This window comes from Henckelia pumila, chromosome 4, assembly GCF_033568475.1.
Source record: "Henckelia pumila isolate YLH828 chromosome 4, ASM3356847v2, whole genome shotgun sequence".
Taxonomy (NCBI): domain Eukaryota; kingdom Viridiplantae; phylum Streptophyta; class Magnoliopsida; order Lamiales; family Gesneriaceae; genus Henckelia; species Henckelia pumila.
In genome coordinates, this window is record NC_133123.1 from 228501093 (window position 1) to 228524495 (window position 23403).

General features: G+C 34.9%; 2 protein-coding genes across 6 annotated transcripts; one reads left to right on the forward strand and one right to left on the reverse strand.

Annotated features, from left to right (window-relative positions):
• The first annotated feature begins 1595 nt into the window (after positions 1–1595).
• LOC140863055 (uncharacterized) lies at positions 1596–14895 on the forward strand. Its single transcript, XM_073266177.1, has 10 exons — positions 1596–2465; positions 3221–3348; positions 3664–3804; positions 3917–4003; positions 5788–5941; positions 6644–6703; positions 10390–10818; positions 11059–11354; positions 11471–11600; positions 13795–14895. The coding sequence occupies exons 1-10, from the start codon at positions 1635–1637 to the stop codon at positions 14275–14277; spliced, it is 2739 nt and encodes a 912-aa protein (XP_073122278.1). The 5' UTR covers positions 1596–1634; the 3' UTR covers positions 14278–14895.
• Positions 14896–15378: 483 nt separating this feature from the next.
• On the reverse strand, positions 15379–19016 carry LOC140862581 (eukaryotic peptide chain release factor subunit 1-3-like). Of its 5 annotated transcripts, none has more exons than XM_073265608.1 (4): positions 18895–18937; positions 17772–17858; positions 17191–17331; positions 15379–16991 (listed from the first exon to the last, which is right to left on the reverse strand). In XM_073265608.1, exon 4 carries the CDS (start codon positions 16948–16950, stop codon positions 15637–15639), a length of 1314 nt encoding a protein of 437 aa, XP_073121709.1. In that variant the 5' UTR covers positions 16951–16991; positions 17191–17331; positions 17772–17858; positions 18895–18937; the 3' UTR covers positions 15379–15636. The 5 variants fall into 5 exon arrangements, with proteins under 5 accessions (XP_073121709.1, XP_073121708.1, XP_073121707.1 ...); XM_073265607.1 differs by lacking the exon at positions 17772–17858 and adding an exon at positions 17429–17511 and having other exon boundaries at positions 18895–18936; XM_073265606.1 differs by lacking the exon at positions 17772–17858 and having other exon boundaries at positions 18895–18977.
• Between the last annotated feature and the right edge of the window lie 4387 nt (positions 19017–23403).

Below are 23403 nucleotides of genomic sequence, written 5' to 3' on the forward strand. Positions count from 1 at the left end.
GTTTTCAAATAGATCGGTTCGACCAGGAATCGATTGCAAGTTTGGTCCGAAAATCCTTAAATTTAATATTTATTTTTTAAATACATGGTTTTTTGAAATATATAATTTTTAAAAATATTATTTTAATAATACTAAGGTTTATTGAATTAATATATTTATTTTTTAAAAATATATATATAACTATGCTTGATATTGATTAGGGTGGGTGTTGTTTAGGTTTTGTCGGGTTTAGATAATTATTTTCAGGTACTCGATATGTCTGGGTTAAAAATAAAAACTCGATTACGCCAAATTGTACCTAACATCGGGTATTTTTAAATACGTTTGAAAACTATTTTATTGTCGTAATTTATAACAAAAATTAATTAATATTATGTCTTCAAAATATATCATATAAATTAGTTGTTATACTTTCGTTTTCACTAAGATTCGAACTTGTGACGCCATGGCTATGTCATGGGCAGGAGCTTTTTCAAAAAATTGATTTTAAAAATTATTAAGGTAGTGTTTGCAACCTCTAAAAATAAGTGATTATGAAGATTTTCTTAACAAAATTATTAAGAGAATCTCCATGGTCACTTATTTTTAAAGGTTGCAAACAGCCAAACACTACCTAAGTCAATGAGCATTTAATATCAACGGAAGATAATCACCAAATAAATCACAAAAAGTCAATCAAATTGCAACACCTCGTCAAATATAAATGGTAAGAATCTGCATCATTCGACTATAAATAGGGGATAGCGGACCAAAACAACATACAACACAACAGAAAAAAACGAAGCAAAAGAATATAAAAATCCAAGCTATTTCTCTCAACTCAAATTCAAGAAATTCGAGGAAATCAAGAGAAGGTCAAAGGTGTATTCAAGACGTTCTTCTTCACATTCATTTAAATTAATCAAATTCGAGAAGTTCAATACGTGATTCAAGTAATTAATTGTGGTCATCTTCAAATAATCAAATTCAAGAAGACCGTGTCTTCATCAAATCAAAGCACAATGTGTTTTTCATCAAACAATCAAATAAAAAAGATCGTGTTCTTAACCAAATTTATTCAAATTCAAAAAGACCGTATTCTCCATCAAACTCAAAAAGATCGTGTTCTTCATCAAATTCAAAAAGATTAACGAATGCATTCATCATGTTCTTCCACACTTTTGAAGGTTAATTTGATATCAAGATTGGTGTTAACTCATCAAAACATCAAATCATCTTTCACAAAGATCAAATACTCAAGAAATTCAAATTCTACGAGAAATTATCATTGAAGAGGATAATCAATTGATTACCTAGATATGACACCCACAAATCTTAATTTATATTCTCATATTCAATTTGTATCCATCTTACACAAGTTTTTTTTTTATTATTATTATGTAAATTAACCATCGTCTCTCTTTATTGATTCCAAAAATGCATAACCCATCAGTGATCAATTTATAAAATACAAAAACCCCATTAAAAACAATTCACAAATAAATTTTATAACGTAAATCATGGGTGACAAATTATTATTTTTCATAAAAAAAAAATAACCTGTCTAAAATCGCTGGTTGATAGAACTTTTCTAACCATTTCATATCATGGTTGATTAAGATCAGAGGTGCCATCCCATCCCATCCCATTCGACTATGGATATTCGTTGTCTCCCCGCCACCGCGCACTATTCTAACACTCCGCCTCCTCACTCCGCCGTGAAACATATCGGCGGCGCCACCACATCCTTCGTCATTCTTGCTTCAGAATTGTCACAAGACAGCTCCGCAGGCCTCCGCCGTCCCACGACTCACAATCCCGCACACACTTCTTCCACTGAAAACCCCCTAAAAAAACTCACTACTTCCCGGAACACTCCCAATTCGCCATTCCCGAATCGATTAAGTAATAAGCTTCGGTTGTCCAGCAAGCTATCCCCACCACCCCCGGAGATACCTGTACTTTCATTGGAAGAGACACTTCCTGTGGAATTTGAAGATGGTGTTGTTGAAAATTCAGATGAAAATGAAAAGGAAATGGGATTCAGGGAAAAGGGTAAAATTTTTGTGGGCAATCTACCTCTGTGGATAAAGAAAAGTGAGGTGGCCGAGTTTTTCAGGCAGTTTGGGCCAATCAAGAATGTGGTTCTTATAAAGGGTTATGATGATGTGGAGAGGAACATGGGGTTCGGGTTCGTGCTGTACGATGGGCTGATGGCCGAAAAGGCTGCAATGAAGGCTGTGGAGTTTGACGGGGTGGAATTTCATGGCCGAGTGTTAACTGTGAAGTTGGACAATGGAAAAAGAATAAAGGAAAAGATGGTGGAGAGGGTTAGATGGGTGGAAGGCAGAGATGAAGATAGAAATGCGTTTAGGTCTAAGTGGCACGAAGAGAGGGATGGGTCACGAAGAGAGTTCCAGAGGGTTTTGGAGACTCAACCGGAGAATTGGCAGGCTGTCGTCGGAGCTTTTGAGAGGATTAAGAAGGTTAATATATATAATTTCTCGGCAGATTTCGTTTTTCTCTTATATAACTTCTTCACGTAGTTTATCAATCAATCATCCGCTGCTGCATTTACGTTGGATCTGAATCGTGCGTGTGCTATCAGGGAAAGTAACAGCTAAACTTGCTTTGTAATGTAGTATTATTAGGCATCCATAAACCATTCACCGGCACTATGTTAGACTAAGATGTGACTCGTGCTATTTCTAGTTTAACGACTGAATTTCATTTTGAAGTTAATTTTATATGCCACTGCAGTAAGAAGAGGTTTGATGAGGAGACACTAGATATCTTATTAAGTTCTACCTCTGCAAGCGTTATAGACTAGAGTTACTTTCAATTTTTGAAAGCCTTCCTTTAATATTGTAGGGCTTCAATGAAGTCGAAAAGCTTCTCAGTAGTGTTACTAGTTTTTTCTTCTCAAACGATGAAAGGAGAGGAGTGCAATATATACGGGGACATGAGGTTGATCATTTAAGATGAATCAGTCATCTGGTTATGCATGGGACTTTATACTTTAATATAGATCATGCGTGTTATACTACGATTTAATCTTATTTGTGCTCTCAAGAGCATTGGTTGGCTGAAAGAAGCTGCGGTGTGTTGATTCCGGAGGAGTGGAAAAAGTACTACAGATAACAATAGTTGCTTATTCATGAAATGGAATCACATAGCCTTCGTGTAACCTTATGAAGATTGTTCTTGAGCCAATCTAATATGGATTTATTGTTTTGTGTAGCCTGCCAGGAAAGAGTACGGGTTAATGGTGAATTTTTATGCTAAGCGAGGTGATATGCATCGTGCACGTGAAACATTTGAGAAGATGCGGGCACGGGGAATAGAGCCTACTTTACATGTATATACAAAGTAAAAGTTTACTATGTAGTTTAACTCTTTAATGGTGCACTTTTAGCGAACCGTAATTTCTGGAGTTTTCTTAAATTTTTCAGTTTTAGTCCATCGTCATTTCTGAAGTTTGTTTTAATGATCCACTTTTACTTGTCACCAAAGAGTGATTGGTAGGACTCACCCATTTTTTCAATGTTCATAGTTTCTGTCTGCACTTATTTTTAAGTTGATGGTGGTAAATGAATTTATGAGTGGTTGACATCTTTTGCATGAGTATATCATTACTCCGTGGTTGTCCATGATTTCATAATCAATAAATGTGGCATGCTGCAGTCTCATTCACGCTTACGCGGTTGGAAGGGACATGGAAGAAGCATTGTCATGTGTGAGGAAGATGAAGGATGAGGGAATTGAGATGAGTCTGGTGACCTACAGTATTCTTGTTGGAGGATTTAGCAAAATTGGAAACTTCGAGTACGTATATGTGCTGCATACACGCTGATTCTATTATAACACATGCAGATATTTGAACAAAGTTCCCTGTAATTTCGTTCTCTACTGATGTTTCTTTCTCTGTTTCTGAAAGAGCGGCAGAGCTTTGGTTTAAGGAGGCGAAAGAGAAGCTTGCAGGCTTAAATGCTATCATATACGGAAACATAATCTATGCTTGTTGGTGAGCATCAAAGATTTGTTTATTTTCATTAGAATTGATTTCTGTTTTATTTTACTTTGTTATCTTTATTTTTTTCATCGTACTACTTCAATCTTAATTTTAGTAATTTTAGCATATGAATTTCAGCAGTTATGACCTGCAATTCTGATATGATTATCGTTTTATACGTGCTTCTTTCCCTCTCTCCTCAGTCCTCCCTTTCTCCTGCTTCCTCTCTTTGTTTCTCTCTTACCTTTGCTTTGTGTTTTTCTTGAGTATTGTTAAGGGCATTACAGACCAAGAACAACCCAATGATATTCTAATCAAAGGTCAGCCCAAACCAAAGGAAGTTGTCTATGACGATTCAATCATAGGAAGTTTTAAAATAAAATTTGGGTTCAACTAATTTTATCTTCATAGGATTTGGGTGTCATCTTTCAGTTTAATTATTTTCTGATAAATGATAATTGTTATCATTATGGATTAGATTAGGAGTTATTCTGCATATGTTTGCAGACTTAGTTTGGTTATTTCCAAATGAAAGATAATCCTTATGATTGATTAAGGATTTGATTAGGAAGTTGGGTGTGGCCTGGGAAGAAGGGGTAGTATTTTTTAGGATATGGCTGTTCACTGTTTATGTTGGGCGGTTTGGTTGTAAAGAGATAGGAAGGTTTTTGACAATATAGAAAGCTCGCTTGAAGAATGTTGGGACAAGATCAAGTTTAGAGTCGCATGTTGGAGTTTGAAGAATGCAGAGTTTAAATCATTTTCGATGTCAGATCTATACAGGAGTTGGAGTTTTGCATTTGTTGGCAGTTTTCGAGCCTTAGTTAGGTGTAGACCTCTGGTCCACTTTTTGTAATTAAACTATTCCATTAATATATTATCATTTCCTATTAAAAAAAAAAAGGATTGGATTTGGAAGTTATTCTGCAGATTTATTTTTATAGTTATGGAACTTATATTTAAGGAGTGATCAGAATGAAATTTGAACAACTCGAATTTATTTTTAAAGGTGTTTGTTATGAGAATGTTTGGTTCACTTCAACGAGCCTCGATTCATCTCCAAGATCGTTAGGTTTCTTTGATGAGCCTCAAACCCGTCATTCCATTACCCATTAACCACATCATAACTCGATCCATGACTCGGGACCATAACAAGTGTCCATTCAGAGGTGCAGGGATGGGATTTTAAGAAGCTGAGGTTCGGGTCTTGGTGGACTGTTTAAAGGGTCATAACTTAATAGTGTTTTACTCTTGTTCTATGTTGGAATGTCAATGTTATGATATTCATTCATTTGGCTTTTGTACCGGAGCTCAGTGAGAGCAAGCAATCTTAACAAACATTTCAGCACACATTATCATGTTCTGTGTATTTGAGTTGGTATGTTTTTTGGGCAAGGGGATTATCCTAGCAGCAAATAATTCTCCAAATCCCACTCTCTATCTATCACCTTTTAAAGTGCAAGAACTATATTTTTTGTTCTTAAATTTGTATTTGGACTTTGAATGATCTTCAAAGATAACAGTCACCTAAACGAATTTGAACATAATAGATTATTGTATACTGAAACTGCAAATAATTATCCGATTGGGAGTTTTCTGGGATATAAACAGAGGCCATATGATTAAAGAGTTAGAAACAGAAACTGTCTTGATTTTGACAATTAGAGTTAGAAACATAAACTGTCTTGGTTTTCACAATTGGTGAATTGTCAATTCCATATATAAATGATGTGGACAAGGTTTCATCATTATTTTCATGAATTGTAATTCGTATTTTTTATCTGCAATTTCTGCAGTCAAGCATGTAACATGAACCGTGCAGAAGCACTGGTAAGAGAAATGGAGGAAGAGGGTATAGAGGCTACAATAGACATTTATCACACCATGATGGATGGTTATACCATGATACTAGACGAGAACAAATGTTTAATGGTGTTTGACAGACTTAAGGTAATTCAATGAAAATTACCTGGTGTTGTTGATTGAGTAGACCATTACTTCTACTTCCAAACTGTGAGACATAAACATTCGTTGGCAAGTCTATTCCATTTCAAAGTTATTTTTCTTTATCCCTTGAATGTAGCTACTCAGCAATCTCCTAGGTGGCCACCTCGACCGCCGCTTAGAACACTGATCCAATGTTACTTTCTTTATCTGTTGAATGTAGCTACTCGCCAAACAAATTTTTTGGGGACAAGCAAAAAATGACTTTCTTATCATCACTATAATGATTGTGGGTCACTTGGTTGCAAAGAATGGGATCAAAGTTAGGGAGCTTATTACTGATTGTTGGATAAAAATAAATGGCCGGGTGCAAGGACAGAGTATAAAGATATAATCTTGACAAATTGTATTAGTTAAATATGTAGTAATTGTCATTTTGCTGTACGAAATTATCCTTTTTTCACTATCTTTCTGGGAGTGGTCAGAAAGATGCATTTGTTTTGGCTTATTAACTTGTAGAACATCTATCAAGAGATAGGTAGCTGAATTCGTCCTTCAATTGTATCTTTGTCTTTTCGCCATGCATAGTATTATTTAGACAATGTAGACATGCAGAGGCTGTTGAGTGATAATCTCTTGTGTACAGGATTATTTGAGTTATTATATCCATGTTACTTGCTCTGCGCTGACACTGGATTGTTGTTACAGGAATGTGGCTTAACACCTTCTGTTATAAGTTACGGATGTCTCATCAATCTTTATACTAAGGTAACTGATTTCTTTCTCTTGATTTCTTTCTCTCGTTTTCGTTTAATTGCATGTTTCTTTGTGATTTAGTTCTGTGCTCTTCCAGATTTCCTTCAGCTTGTAATTTATATTTATCTGTATTCTTCCTGTGCTCATTTTAACATAATAAAACTTTTCTCTTCTGCTACACTAATATCTGTTTATGGTCCACTTATTCAGCCATATAATATCCAATAACATGAGCCCTTGCATATAATATGTTGAAGAAACCCTGCTAGGTGTAATCGAAAAAAAGGGAGGATGAGAGTTGCTAAATCCATGTGGTACGTTGATTTATAGGTTGGTGAAAGAGTTCCGCCTTTGAGTGAATCTGCTTAAATCAATGATTCTAAAACATTATCATTTTATGTGTTACCTGAGAGGAAGGTGAATGGGCATGAGAAAAAATAGTTGAAAGATTTTCATGTATTTTCAGGAGTATTTATTCAAATGACAATTCACATGTTCTTTGAATTCAATTTTACAAATAATTTGACAACGAATATCTGGATTCTAATTCAAAAATCCAATATAAAAAGAAATTTAATAATACATAATATTATGCAAGTTATGTATGTTCACTCTACCTCTCAAGTTGGGGAGTAGATATCTCCTTCTCCTATTCCCAACTTGGATAGTTTCGTACAGAATGACTCATTAGGAACAACATGAGTCATCATTTCATTAGTTGGTTTGCATCCTTAACAAACCTTTATCTTACTAGAATTTAGTTATCTTTGATGTAGTTTCTGTCAAGCTCAACATTCTTTTGCAGATCGTGAAGCACTGGATTATTTGCAATCTCCATAGCTAAGAGTGCTATAGGTTTTCTGAATCACAATTGAATTTGCTTAGGAGAATTTTCAGCTAGGTAAGCTTTGTTTACTGCTCGATGAAGAGCATGGTATCCAGCTTTGTACAAGACAGTATAACCACATTCTGTTACCGGCATCTTTAAATCACTTGATTGTCTCCAACAAATTACACATATCCTAAGGAGACTTCCTATCCAATAATTCAGAAAAAAACTGGGTTTATATAACCATGTCCAAATGATCTTGTCGGGAGATTGTTAAAATTTTGCCTGGAGAAAACATAATACGAAATATGATTCACTCCATTTATGTTTTGATTGCTTAGACAAAGCATAAAATGACTCGCGACACAAACTGCATTAGATAATTTGGATATAATGTGGTTTTAACAAGCGAGTTGGATTGACAAGCCGAGTTCTTGGTTTTAACCAAGAGATATACTTCCATTGAAAGAGAGAGTAACCGAGAAACTTCAATGCCCAAGAAATATTTATGGCTCCCAAGTACTTTATTTTAGCTTTTGTATTGCTTGAAACTGCACCGCTTCATAAAGTAGCTCAATTTTCATAACCATGCCCATGGTGATTGTTCCGTTCAGAACATAGACCGTTCAGAACATAGAGGGTGTTTGACTAAATTTATTAAAAACAACTTATGAGTTGTGTGATCTTATTTTGAAAATAAGTTGTTGAAGTGTTTGAGTCAATTTATTTTAAACAACTTAAAAGATGTTTATGTCTTTAGTATTATAAGATCTTTATATAATCAAAATTACCAAAAAGAGTATAATATTATGAAGATAATATAAATATTACACATATATAAATTTATCATAAATATTAAGCATATATTAAAAAAAATATTTTATATTTATAATTTTATATTCTTTGGAAAAAAAATTAAAAATAAATATCTAATATTATCTTTAATCTGTTCAATTAATATATAATTGTGAAAAATAAAGTGAAAGCATAAAAAATAGAATATATTCTAGAATCCACCTAAAAGCATTTGAGAAAAATAAATTCGTAATCTTAGCAACAAAACAAAAAAAATGTCAAACAACTTGTCAAAATTTGTGGAGCATATAGTTGGGCATTTGAGAAAATATACAAGGATAATTTGGAGAAGTAAAATATTAAAATAAGATCTTTTTCAAAAAAGTTAGTAGTACCCAACTGTTTTTTTAAAAAATTTGCCAAGCAAATTTAAAGAGCTTATAAGCTCATCCAAACACCCTCATAAGTCTTTTTTCCATTTCCATGTCTTACACCTCCTTTGTTGTAAATCTAGAAGGAGGCTCTATATAGACCACTTCAGACATTGTGTGGTGAGGATTCTCACGTTAATTGCTTATTGGTCAATCTAGATTGGTTGCAAAAGATAGTGTGACCAGTGACTCTGACAATATGCATTGATTAGTTTCATAAGCCTGGGGTGTATCCCTTGGCAACAAAACTAGTTTTGTAGCCTACCTGTCAATTGTTCCATGCGACACAATACTTCAACCAAAAAACCAGTTACATCTAGTTGTCTTTCTCATCCCTTGGAAGCTTGACCATTTTTCGAGAACAATTTTCCTGGAGACTTTTGATTTCCGTACTTCTTTGCAAACTTCCATTTAGTATCTTCAAGGGGTTCCTGAAAATGACAAGGAATAGATAGAGAAGATAACTGAAGGTCAAAAGCAAGATGAGTTTGGGATAGACAATTATATTAGGTAAACTTAGAAACCGAAAACTTAGAAACCGAAAAGGCAATAGTAGAGGGTGATTTAGAGAACCCAACTTGTCAGGTGCTTTACAAATTGAAAAGAGGGTATCTCCTACCTTGATCTTCTTCCTGTGGATTTAAGATAGGAGGTTCTTGATTTAAAAAAAATTGAAGAAGTGTCTAACTTATCTATGAAGAGTCGTTCAATGACATGTAGCATCCCTGAGGAGGATTGAAGCTTGGAGGGGTATGACTACAACTTCATTGTTCTTCGTGGTATATCCATGCTTGAAGAATAATTAATCTGGTTCTAAAATTCGCTAGCCGCTAGGCGGATTCCATAGTATAACATAATAAATCAGATATTATAACTCCAGCACGATAACATCAAATTTAAAATAAGTTAAAAATTACATAACTAATAAAATTCTACAAATTTACTCTATTTCTTCTCCATAAATTTCTCTACTTATTATTCTCCATATTTTTCTTTTATTTTCTTTGGAAAGACGTTGAAAGGGTTTCTGTGCAAGGGTAATAAAATTTTTCTGTCAGTTTTTACTGGGCTTATGATTTAAAAGGCAAAAAAAAAACATTTCATTTACCCCTAAGGCCGCCTAGAGCCCGCCTAAGGCCTCCTAGGATGCCTAGGCTGGCCGACTAGCACTTTTTCGGTGCGGTCGGTCGGCGCCTAGCGCCTGCCTAGGCCGATTTTTAGAACACTGATCCGGTATCTCCCTTTTTCTTAGATGTGGTTATTTGGAGGATCTGGATTATTAGGAGACTTCTCCAGTCCTGACCATCTGCAGAAGACTTCTGTGGTCACCATTGGTATACCGAAATTCAAAATCTCCTTTCTTCCAGCTAACCAGCCATAATTTTTCCTTTACTGATAGTTCAGTGCAACTATTGTTGCTTGCGCAGACATTGTCAAATAGTGTGAGGAATTATGTAAAAACTTCAACTTTAATTAAGCATCTTAGGAGACTATTTATTTTCTTACACATTGCTTTTCACCAGGCTAGGTTGGCCTGCTATGTAAGAACTGATCTTTATTAATGTTGTTACATTGCTTCTCTTCATAGCTCCATAATATCCACTTTCATGGAATGCATTCATTGTGTTCTCTTTGTTCTTCAGGTAGGAAAAATTTCTAATGCTTTGGAAATCAGTGACATGATGAAAGTGGCAGGCATAAATCATAACATGAAGACTTATTCCATGTTGATCAATGGATTTATGAAACTGAAAGATTGGGCTAATGTTTTCTCAATTTTTGAAGATGTGATCAGAGATGGATTAAAGCCAGATGTCATTCTTTACAATAACATCATTAGAGCATTTTGTGGCATGGGTAACTTAGAACGTGCAATTTGCACTGTTGAAGAAATGAAAAGGGAGAGACATCAACCCTCTACGAGGACATTTATGCCCATAATTCTAACTTTTGCAAGAGCAGGAGAAATGAGAAAAGCTTTAGAAGTTTTTGATTTGATGAGGAGGAGCGGCTGCGTTCCCACTGTGCACACGTATAATGCTCTTATTCTTGGCCTTGTCAACAAACGTCAGGTACATCATTTATGAAAAAGGCATTTTTAATCTCTTTAGTTCAAAGTTAGTGTGTTGCAGACTTACAGTACATTAGTTCTATTGTGATTAAAATTTGTGTACTTAACCATATGTGCTTTGTTGTTTTGTGTGTTTTAATATTCACATTTTCCTTTTGACCGTAAAGATAGAATCTGGTAACTCAAACTTGTTACTTTTTTTATGAATGATTATCTATTTATGATTATTTATTACTTGCAGATGGAGAAGGCTGTGGCTATTTTAGAAGAAATGTCACTTGCAAGCATTAGTCCCAATGAGCACACATACACAACCATTATGGATGGTTACGCGTCACTGGGAGATACTGGCAACGCTTTCGAATACTTCTCTAAACTGAAAAATGAAGGGCTTGAGCTTGATGTATACACTTACGAGGCTTTACTTAAGGCATGCTGTAAAGCTGGCAGGATGCAAAGTGCTTTAGCAGTAACGAAAGAGATGAGGATTCGAAATATCCCAAGGAACACATTTATTTACAACATATTAATTGATGGGTATGAGTAATCTGCATATTTAAGCACTATACTTCAGCATCTGCTTGGAACTTCAGATATTCATTAAGTTGCTCATGCATATCTATTCTTGATTTCATAGTTTTCGTTCAATGCAGATGGGCTCGTCGAGGTGATGTTTGGGAGGCTGCAGATCTGATGCAGCAAATGAGGCAAGAAGGGGTGCAGCCAGATATCCATACTTTCACATCTTTTATAAATGCTTGTTGCAAGGCCGGAGATATGCTGGTAAGTTTTTTGCACTGCATGCAATTTGTGTGGTTTGTACAGCCACTATCATATACATTGACCACAAGTTGCTATATCACGTCGTTAACCTTTTCTGGTGTTACATCTGGAAATTTCACAATTTGGCAGTGTTACATCTGGGAATATCACAATTTGGTATCAGCGTTAATGATGATGCACCAGATAAGAACCTGCAATGTAGGGGCCACTTTTTTAATGCTTTAAGAGAAGCATAGAATTATCAATAATGAGAATTATGTTAAAGCCGACTTCTTAGAGAATGAAATTACTCAGGTAACTTAAAAGCTCTCAGTGGAGTTAATGATGATGCACCAGATAAGAACCTGCAATGTAGAGGCCACTTTTTTAATGCTTTGAGAGAAGCATAGAATTATCGATAATGAGAATTATTTTAAAGCCGACTTCTTAGAGAATGAAATTACCAGGTAACTTAAAAGCTCTCTAAGTGGAGCAAATAGGTGAGGCTTGAGACAATTGGTAGATGAAGATTTGCAGATGGCATTAAAATCTAAACCATGATATCTTTCGTGTTGGAAATAAAATGCGGGGAAATATTCCATGTGTTTGCCACGATACGCCCAAAACCTACGATTTGGCTGCAAGCATTAGTGGTTTGTTTTAAACCATGATGTGAAAACAGGTGTGTTGTACTCATGAAGATTTCTCACACCTTGGCATGACCAAGGTCTTGAGGTGTTAGTTAGCTAGTAACTTAAACTGTTAATGATAAAGACCAACTTAATAAGTTGTGCCAAGTTATAACTAATCACTGAGAGATAAATAATACTGTTAAAGAGTTATGCAGTTGCTGTCATATCATCAAATATGTGCGAGATTACTTATAAACCTAAAAGAGAACTAGGAAATGCGGTTTCTCTGGCCCAATGTGATATCTGTCATTTACTTTGACGTCCTATAATTGAACTTTGTGCTAATCTATGGTGGCATTTGATTAATCGTTCCTTAGCAGAAAATTGTTGAAAGAAATCAAGCAGTATTTATCAAGAGATTGGGCTTTTGTCTATTGTTGATATGATTAGGGTCCCGTTTAGCCTTTTGTCGTCAGCGGATAAGTGGTTCGTTTATTGTAATTAATAGTTTTCATATATATTAATAAAATATCGTTTCTTAAATTTTTTTTTGAAAAAAAAGAAGTTGAGGAAAAACTTGAAAGAAATTTTGTTGCTTTCAAGATTCACTAATTACAATACAAGATGCTTAAATAAATAGATTAAATGGGCTAGGATATTCCTACAGTCTGGGCTATGCAATGGACTAATCATACACCTGAGATCTTAACAAAAATAAAAAAACGATCCAATTAAATGTTTCTTTTATTTATATCTTTCTATTTTTACACAATTGTAATGTTTAACTATGTCTAGATGATGGGCATTATTTTATGAATATTCATTAACGAGAGTAGGTGAGCTAAGCCAACTCATGAGCTTAGTGTGAATCGATTGGATAACTTGTAAGGCTCGACTTAGGCTAAAACTTTGGCAAGCTTTTAATTCGTGCTTGATATTTCCAATTCAAAATTTCATATTGCCCAAGGAATTTTTTTATTGTTAATATTAATGTATTAAATATGTGGTGTATTATATTGAAAATATAATCATTAAAATTCAATTTATTTTCGTGTCACACTGTTTGAGCTTAAGCGTGATGTGTGCAAATGCAATTATAAATGGGGAGAATGAGTTTGGGCTTCATAGTTCATATGAGCTTGAACTTGATCATAAAAATTTTAGGCCATTAACTTGGGTGGTTTGCAATGCCGATTATGCGACCAATGGACCATTGTGTGCCTTCTGTTGCAGGTCAATTGCAAAAAGAAAGAAACACGGAGAAATGAAGAAATCTAGACGACTAAACTGTGTAGTGTCCAGCATTACAAAACAATTTCTCTTGCTTTTCTGTATTTGAGAATATTTGAGACTGTATCATGAGCTAGATTTTAGACTTAAATATGCCAGCCAAATTAAAGAATATATATGATAAATGTAGATTGACTTCTGAAGTATGTTAAAATCATTACCCGACAACCAATCAAACTGGCGTACATTCTTCTTGCAGTTTTTGGTTGAAGCTATATTTCTAGAGATATATTCTGACAACTTGGTATATATTGCTGTAATTGGAAACTTTATCTTCTGTGATCTGTTTGCAGAGAGCAATGAAAACGTTAGAAGAGATGGAAGCACTCGGAGTGAAGGCCAACATCAAAACCTATACAACACTAATACACGGCTGGTCGAGGGCATCTCTCCCTGAGAAGGCTTTAAAATGCTTCGAAGAGATGAAAGGTGCCGGATTAACACCAGACAAAGCTGTATATCATTGTCTAATGACATCTTTATTATCAAGAGCAACTGTCGCTGAAGATTACATTTATAATGGAATTCTTGGCATATGTGAAGAAATGGTAAATTCAGGATTAACTGTCGATATGGGAACTGCAGTTCACTGGTCAAAATGTTTACACAAAATTGAAAGGAGGGGTGGTGGAATTACCGAGGCCCTTCAAAAGACATTTCCTCCCGACTGGAATTCACACAAAGCTCTCGATGCTATTTCTGGTAATGAGGAAGATTATGGTAGTGCATTAGATGACAGTGATTCAGATCACGAGGATGCAAGGTTTCAGTTTTAACTTGATTGTATAGGTGTGTTAATTCTTGCATGTTCTGTGTTCTGGGTCTAGCTTTGATGAGATTATATCTGTCAGATGTAGGTCTCTTTTTGAGTTCTTAAGTTGTAAATACAACCTCGATATGTTTCGAGTTTTTAAAGCCACATTTGGTAATGATGTAAAATGTGATAAAAATGGAATACCTCCATGTGACAGTATAATAACTGACTGGATGATCACCTGGCCTAGCTCTCATGAGCCCATGGAACCTGAAAACCCCGAACAAATCAGTTAGCTGATACTGGGATTTCACTCTGTGTGTTCTCTCCGAAGCGCAAGTGAGATTGAGATATGCAGGATTTCACCTGGCTTATTCCTTTCGATGTCTGCCTTCCGGCTTATTCTTTCTGATGCTCAAGTCAGATGGAGGTTAAAGAGGGAGGAGAAATGACATGGAATTTTTTTATTGAAGTGTCTAATAATGTTTTTTTTTAAAAATCATTGTCTCCGTAGAGTTGGGGCCGAACAAGAGTTCATGTGCATATATACAACTATTTCAGGAGACATCACTTTTGTTGAGTGAATTTTCCGAAGGCTTTTTCGATGTTTATCATGTGTTTGGATACAATCTCGACTGTGTTCCAAGGGGTGTAATGGTATCGTTATTTTATGTTATGCAAATGAATGATTCCAATATTTTATAAAACTACAAGCTCTTTGGGGCCTCAGAACTCACAGGATTAAACCGTTGGCTTTTATCCTCTTCGATGAGAAACACAAACGTGGAATAACTAACATAGCGTACACTTCGAGAAATCGAGAAAATTGACCCAAAAGATTGGGAAGTGGAACAATTTATCAATTCTTTTTGGAGAAAAGAAAGAAAAACATAATCCTTCCTTTATCAAATACACTAAAAAAACTAGCCGAGCAGATTATCTTTGCTAGATATTTTTCCCATTTTCACTTCCGAGGTCAAGAGATTGAAACCAGTATTTCGCTGTGTTCAAAATTCAAAGCGAATTTATGTCATAAAATTAACAATTACCAGTGCATTGCGGGACTAACATGCAACATAAACTCATCAAAGAGTGCAGCTTCTTTAAACCACAGAAGCTCATATAACAAGCAAGATAAGTTCCCTTTTTTCTTCATACAAACGCACCCGGTGTATTCTTCCAATGAGACTGGGGAAACCAACCCTGCTCGACTCATGAGCAGAGAGAAGTCTATTAAATGCAAAAGCTGAGGGGAAAAAAAGAAAGAAAAAAAAAGACCCAATCCAAGAGAATTTATAATAAACATGAAATCGACGACAATTTCAAGCAGTCACAAGTTTTCTCATCTTGTCATCACCAAGTACAGGTAGAACGATTTGCTCTAATCCGAATCCTCGTAAATTTCTCCTTCATCGGATGGCTCATCAAAAGATCGCATGTCCAGCTGGTAGCGAAGAACTCCTCCAATTCCACCAAAGCCTCGGCAGAACTGAGAGCCTTCTTGAGATCTATTAGTGACAAACTCAAGTGAACAGCCAAAATTTTTGTATTCATTTGCAAACCACTCAAGCAGAGGCATTTTGTCTTGAACCTCTAACTCAGCAGAGGTATTTGAATCCTTGAAGTTGCTCTGATCAGTTTCTTGATCCTTATTTAAATATTTTATGACAATCTCACTGGTTGTACTGTTTTTAAGCATATAACGGTTGATATCCAAGTTTTCCCACACAATCAATATTTCGACAGCTCCCATCTCCAAAGCTTTTATGGTGTCGTCCACACCAAATACATATTTTCCAGTGTCTTGACTGATTTCTTCAAAGAATTTCCCTATCAGACGCTTTTCTTGAATGAACTTCACATTGGACAGAATTTCAGCAGACAATTCAATGGCCTGATTGAAACCATTTTCTCCCCCATATGAGACATCTACCACGTTTAGTATCTTGGCCTGAAGGCGAGGATCAAACATATCAGATTGACTCAGCTCGGTCTTGAAATCAGCTGAACCAGCAAGTATTAGACCTGATACATTCGGCTGGCTGGTAGCAGGATTAATAAAGAATTGAGTAGCAAGCTCTGCAGTCTTCCTTACATAGTTGTGGCGCTTCTCCATTCGAAGACGAGCAAATCGAAGGGCTGATTGTCCACCTCTTCCATGTTTTTTTGGAAGATCAACTGTGAACTTGTGGAGCACTTCTCTAGTGTTACCACTCAGGGTCCCAAAAAGGGTTCCATTTCCATCCATTACAATAAATCCAAATTTCTCATCAGATTCTAGGAGTTGAGTAAGAGGTTCAGTGTGAAATTTATTGTCGCACAGGTATAAAGAAGCATTTATGGGTTTGAAAGGCATGAAGTCGAAGGTCACCTTCTTTTCTTTTCCATCATCAGTCACTATAGTTCCGGTATAAAGCACTAATCCATTAGGGGGTACCTTGTTATACAGTTTAAGCCTTTGCTGAGCAGATGTGATTGCACCCAACACAGATTGACGATTCACCCTGCTTTTAATATTTGAAGCTGTCCCATATTCCTCAGCCAGCATTTTAGTGATCCGGGATATTTGATCACCAGGCGGAATGATCAGGGATATCATGCTGGTACCATTTCCTCTAGCAGATTCAAGAGCCTTAATCAATTTTTTTATTTTCCATATTTCAATATTCTTATCATTTTCTTGACCATCTGCCATTGTGAATAATCTTACCGGCTTCAATCAGGTACCAAGTCCACCTAACAAGATAGCAAATGGAGAGACTTTTAAAACAGTGTTTGCAGAGATTCTATGGAATTCAATTAAAATGACCAAATACTTGAGAGCCTAATGATGTATAGAACAAAAAACAAGATATATGAACTAATAAATAGACAGCAATGAAGGTCCGTTGGAAAATTATTTGATATACAATTAGCTTCCTGAGAGCAGACTGACCTGAAGGAAATTAGAATCTATAGTTGCAAATATCAGATGACTGTACAGGATTATTGGCATTTCAGAACAATATCATGGCGTCCAATCCTTGGAAAATTAAACAATTGCCATAACGTAACCTTTCCTTTTTCATATTGACACCTGGATAAGTATTAACATGATTATTTAGCCATCGACTCAACATTAAGAATACTTCATCTAGATGATTACTTTTCAGCATCCAAAAAAAAATATTTACCATGCTTTATCCTGTCTCAAGGAGATCTAGAATTTTTAATAGATTTGAAGTTGAAAATGTGTTGCTCACAAGCCTCCAAAAGCCTTTCCGTCCCATTTATATTTCATCATGTAAAAAAAAAGAATGAATCGTTGCTTCCAATATTCTACCACTATCAAAGGAGTCATCTTTTAAGTAGCAAGGAGAATTGTTTAGTTAACTCAGATACAATATCCAAAGACAAGACACTTAGGTAGAAAACTGTCGAAAACAAATGTTTAGAAGTACAATCCACAATTCACAAATATTCTGTGGAGGAGCAAAAAAGATGTATGCAGTAGTTAGGATTAGTTAATAGTCTTACTACTAAATCAAAGTCCGCAACTTCTTAGTCCCTTGCATGGGTAATGGGTTGAATCATATTACCTAATGCTTGACCGCTTCTTTTGGTCTGCACGCAATATTAGAAAACATGGCCTTACCCAATTTTTCCCCATCAAGCCATTAGGTTAAAACCCTCAAGTTAAATAAATATTGTCCCCCACCTCGATGTAATTGTAAATGTATCATGTTTTGCAATTTAAAATCACATAAAATAACACTTACACTTATAACAGCTAAACATGATAATATCAATTGTGCAAACAACAAAAGCTCCGCAAACTTGAAAAATCACAGCATGAATTACCCGTTGGTACGTCTTTACCTAGTGGTATGAAAATTTAGGCACACTTTCTTGTCAATGAATAGAATCGCAGTCATATCTATAGAGATAATGTGCAACATTTCCAGTAAATGATGATGGTAAGAGAATATAAATGCACCCATATTTTATGCCAAAAGGCTCAGTTTCAGTCTATGTATGAATTAGAAATGGTATTTATTTCTTGTGTGGTTATCCTAAGCTGCTTTCAGATTAAAAATTTAATAGACTCGCACATGGCATGATTTTCTGAAGCCAGATAAAGATCACTGCTTGTGCAGTAAAGTGCAAGAAGATTTTTAAATAGTATAAAACTCTTCCATTTCATGCAATCTTCAAATTCTGCCCTCGCCGCTCCCGTTCCATCCACAAAAAACCAACAATTTTTCATTATCTAGAGAACAGGAAAACAAATAAAACCAGAGCACGATAAGTTTATTTACTACCACCATTCATCATTAAACTTAAATAATTTCTTAGACTCACACAAGTTAAACAAAATCATAGTCAATTAAATATTGGCATTTGGAGTTTTCATCATCTCTCTTTCCACTTCTCTGACTCTTTCGTTAAACCAAAACCTTGACAAGGTGGGAAAACATCTATTTACTCACCCGATAACAGTTCCTAAGCGCCACGCAAAATCAACCCCCCAAAAAAAACAGAACTTTATACGACAATAATCATTTCATAAGCAGCAGAATAACGAAAATTATATCGATAAAATCAAGAAAATTAAATCCAACAGAAGAGAAAAAGTAAACAGAGTAGAGATTCGAGTCACCTTGTGTTTGTGTGTGGAATCGCCCAAAAATTCAGAGATTTGAGGTCAAAAATTTTGCATAGATTTCCGAAATGAGTTTTGACAGCTAAGGTCTTTATTTATTTTGTTCTTTGGTGACCTAATTAACTTACAAGTGTGTGTGTTTTTTTTTTTTTGTCTTTTATTTTATTTAATGATAATAATAATAAAACAAAACAATAGATTTTTAATTGTTTCTTTATAATTTTTCACATGATCTAAAAAATCAATTATTTGGTACTTCCTGCTTTTGTGGGCATTAATAAGACTTGATTGTTTGCGAATATTACATAGAGAGTGTGGAAAAAGATACATAGTTGGAAAGCAAAACTATTTTTTTTCGAAAAAAACGAAGTTTTAATCAAAGCCGTAGCGCAGGCTACCAAGTAATTTAACGATCCTTAGTTACTACGACCATTTTCGTTTAAACCTATCACAAGACCTAGGTATCGTTTGGTATATTGGATGAAAGTTGGATGATTCATAAATTTTTACTCATCTTATGTTTCTTTCATTTTTTTTTGTTAACTCAATGTCATCTCATGACCCGACATGACATTATATGTGGGCTTGATGAAAAATCCCTTTCCACTCATGGTATTAGTGGAAGATGAGTAGAAATTGAAAAGGACAATTAAGAATGTAACACCCGAAAATTTTAAAACGTAAATCCGCATGCATAATTAGAAGAAATTAATTTTTAATTAAGGGTTAAATGTATTTATTTGATATTATGTGATTTATATGCATAATTTAATTTAGTTTAGCATTTAACCCATAATTATGAAAATTCTAGATTTTTAAGGAATTTAATATTTTGATCGCGAAGACGGGACCGCGGACGGACGAGATACCAAAATTCTTAGCCAAAAATATTTTATGAGTTTTATGAGCCTTAAAATAATATTTTAAGGTATTTTGTCAAGAAAATTTTAGTATTTACCTATATATGTATTTAAGAATTGATTTTTGGCCAAAATAAGTCATTTTAATGACTTTTATTGATCTTTAAAAATCTTTTAATATTATATTTCGGGATTTATTATTATATATCAGATTAGTAGGTATTTTTAAAAGTTTAAAATCTTATATTTATGTTATATTATCTACCTCATTAATTTATATTAGTTATTATCCTAAATTAATCCTAATTATCAAAATTTAAAAAAAACTAAAGCCTACCCTACCCTAAACTCAATCAGCCGACTCCATCCTTCTCTCCATTCTCTTCTTCACGTTTTCTTCAGATTTCACAATCGCCATAGCCGACCAAGCTTGATCTTCGTAGATTTTTGGTCCGTTCTTCGTCCCGGAGTCTCGTAAACGCATCAATCTCCATTCAAAGATTAAAAGGCATGTCTAAAACTTTTATTTGGCCACCATATAAGCTATTACTCTTGCATGATGTGTTTTATTTCAGATTTTTCATGGAAATTTCGAGTTTATGCATGTATGCCTTGTATTGATGCATGTTCTTGCTTGATTGGTCATGACTCACGTTTTTGCCAAGCATGGTATGGTCCAGAGGCTGGGGCTCGGTCAAGAAGTGTCCTCGGGTGCCTTAGGGTCGAGTGGTTTGAGTGGTTTGATCCAAGGTTGGTCTGAACCGAAACAATATCTTCTGGTTGCATAGAAGGTCACAGTTTGAGCGGTTTTGGAAGAATGATTCGTGTGCACTGTATAGGACGGGTTTGAGGGTTATTCCAATTGGGTTAGAACCCCAAGACATAGAGGAAGTTATCTCAGGTAGTTCTCTAGCCAGTGATGGTCGGAGTTGGGCGGCCAAACGGCCGGAAGTCCGGCGTCGCGCGCAGCGCGCGAGCAGAAATTAGGCAGATTTTGTTTTGGTTCGTTCTCCTTCGTTAGGACTCCGTTTGGGCTGGTTTTTAGCTTTCTGGAAATGTCTTGAAGTCTTCTAGGTGTAGGTAGTGGTGCTCCGGACATTTGGTGGCCGGAGTAGGGCAGACAATGCCTCTGAATAGAAGCTGGTCACAGCCGAGAGTAAGGAACAAGAGGCAAACGGGTTTAGGGTTTTGGGCAGGTCCGGGTTGGGTCTTGGGGCCTGGATCGGGTCTGGTAATTTGTGGGTTGGTTTAGGTTGGTTCGAGTCCGGGTTAGGTGGGTCGGGCTCGAGCATTTTTAATTTTTAAGTGTTTAAAGTTTTAATTGGTTTTTGAGCCAATTAATTAGAAATAAAATTATTTGAGCTTCCAAATAATTTTATTTTTGGCTTTAAATAATTTATTTAAGTTAGCCCAATGATTTTTATGGGCTTGGGAGCCCATGGGAATTTTTGGGTCAGTCAGAGGATTTTTGGGCCAGTCTAATATCTTATTGGGTTTATTTAAGTTAATGGGCTTAAATATTTTTATTTAGGCCCAGTTAAGTTTAGTTAAGTTAAGTTATTTGGGCTAAAATATGATAATTGGGCTCTTATTTAAGTTTAATGGGCTTAGAGTGAGTGACCAGCAGTCTGGACCAACCCATGAAAAATAACTAAGTCCGGAATATATATTTAATTATTTTTATGCATGAAGTTTATATTTTAAGTATAAGTATATTTACTATGAAAAATCAATTAAATATATATTACGGACAAATTTTCAGTGCATGCATTCATGAAATTTTATATGATATGATTATGATTATGTATGAGTTGAGCAAAAATATTTTCTTGATGAAAATTGAAGTAGTGTGACATAAGGGTGGTTATCCACCATATGATATATGATTTATGCGGTAGTTTACTACCATAGGAGGTGATTTATCACCGCCACGTACGTTGGTTCATGAGACTGATCAGTCGGCACAGATAAGCGTCACACTTACGGATAGGACCATAGACTGTTTCAAAAATACCATGCTCAACTATGTTATGTATGATGAAGAAAGATGATGTTTATGCTTAAGATTTATGATTTAGCATTTATGTTATGAAAAATGTTTCCATGCATGCTCATGTATCATGTATATGTATTAGTATGATTATGTGATGCATTATTTTAAACCTTGGTATCGAAGTTTAGACATGTTGAGCCCCTAGACTCACTACACTTATATGGTGCAGGTGAGACAGATAACTTTTAGGTAGCTCCTACCGGTGGTGAGGACGTATGAGCTCACGAAACAGTGGCCCCGTGACCGTTGCATGATTTAGAATTATTTCAGATACATTTTATTATGTTATTGATTTTTAAGCAAATTATACTTTTACTTTAGTATTTCCGCACTTGGTGTTTTTGGAGCATGCAAAACTTATTTTTTATTTCATGCATGATAATATTTATCTTTTATTTTGAATTACATATATGTATGGACATATATGTATTGATATTATTTTAAAAAAAAAATTCCTCATTTAAGTTTAAAGAGTCCTAGATGTTTCAATTGGTATCAAAGCACGGTCCTTGGAGGGTGTCCATCTGCCACGTGAAGCTCAGAAATCTCACTATCGGTCTGTAAGTTTTAAATTGTTTTTCTTATGATCTATAAGGAGCATATGTAATGATTTAAGATTTCATTTTAGCAAAGTTTTAAAATACTTAGTTATGCATTGCGATTTACGTGAAGAATATGTGGTGATGCAGTATGCCCCAAGACATGTTATACGACAGGTTGACCTCAAGGAATTTTGAATTTGGGAATTTGGTTTTATTTTATTGAAACTAAGTTTGATATTTAGGTTGTCACTTGAATTTTTTTTGTAGTAACTTATTGATTTTAAGTTAGAATGATTTCATTGGTAAATTATTGGGTTGGTGATGGTAAGAGGTAGCGGGTCTATCAAGAATTTTTTTTTATGAAGGTGTAGCGATAAATAGAACAATAAAGGTAAATTCCGATAAGAGGCATTAAGTTTTTGTGATAGCAATAGAATTATTTCTTGAGGTAAGAGTAGGATTCCTCGCTAGAATGATTAATCGAGGGTTGTATCTTTTTCTTCTTTGGTGAATTTAAAATGTTACTTTATAGAGTCTAGTATATATTTTTGGGAATTAAGTTTGCATGTGTCAAATTATGCTAGTTGGGTTCACAAATACCGTATTGTCATTCATTTAACTATTAAGGTTTTTCCTTTGATGAAGAAGTCATGATTTTCTTGGAGATGACACTTGTACCATAATGTTATAGTTTGATGGTTTGTGGTTTTAAGTTTGTACTCTTAATTATATGAGGTATAAATTGATGATAAGTATGTTTTGTATTAGATTCTTGAATCTTTGAGAATAAAAAAATAATCGTGGAGTTAGTTTGATAAAGAATTGGGTAATCTTTGATAAGAATTAAGGGTTCGCATGGTTGATGTTACCAAGTAAGCTGTATTGGGTTTGACGTTCAAGTCACTACGTTTAAATAAATAGATTTGGGAACTTGTCAGTCTGACTTATAGATATTGTGATGACTGAATGATGAAGGTGTAACACCCGAAAATTTTAATACGTAAATTCGCATGCATAATTAGGGAAATTAATTATTTAAAAATTTATATTT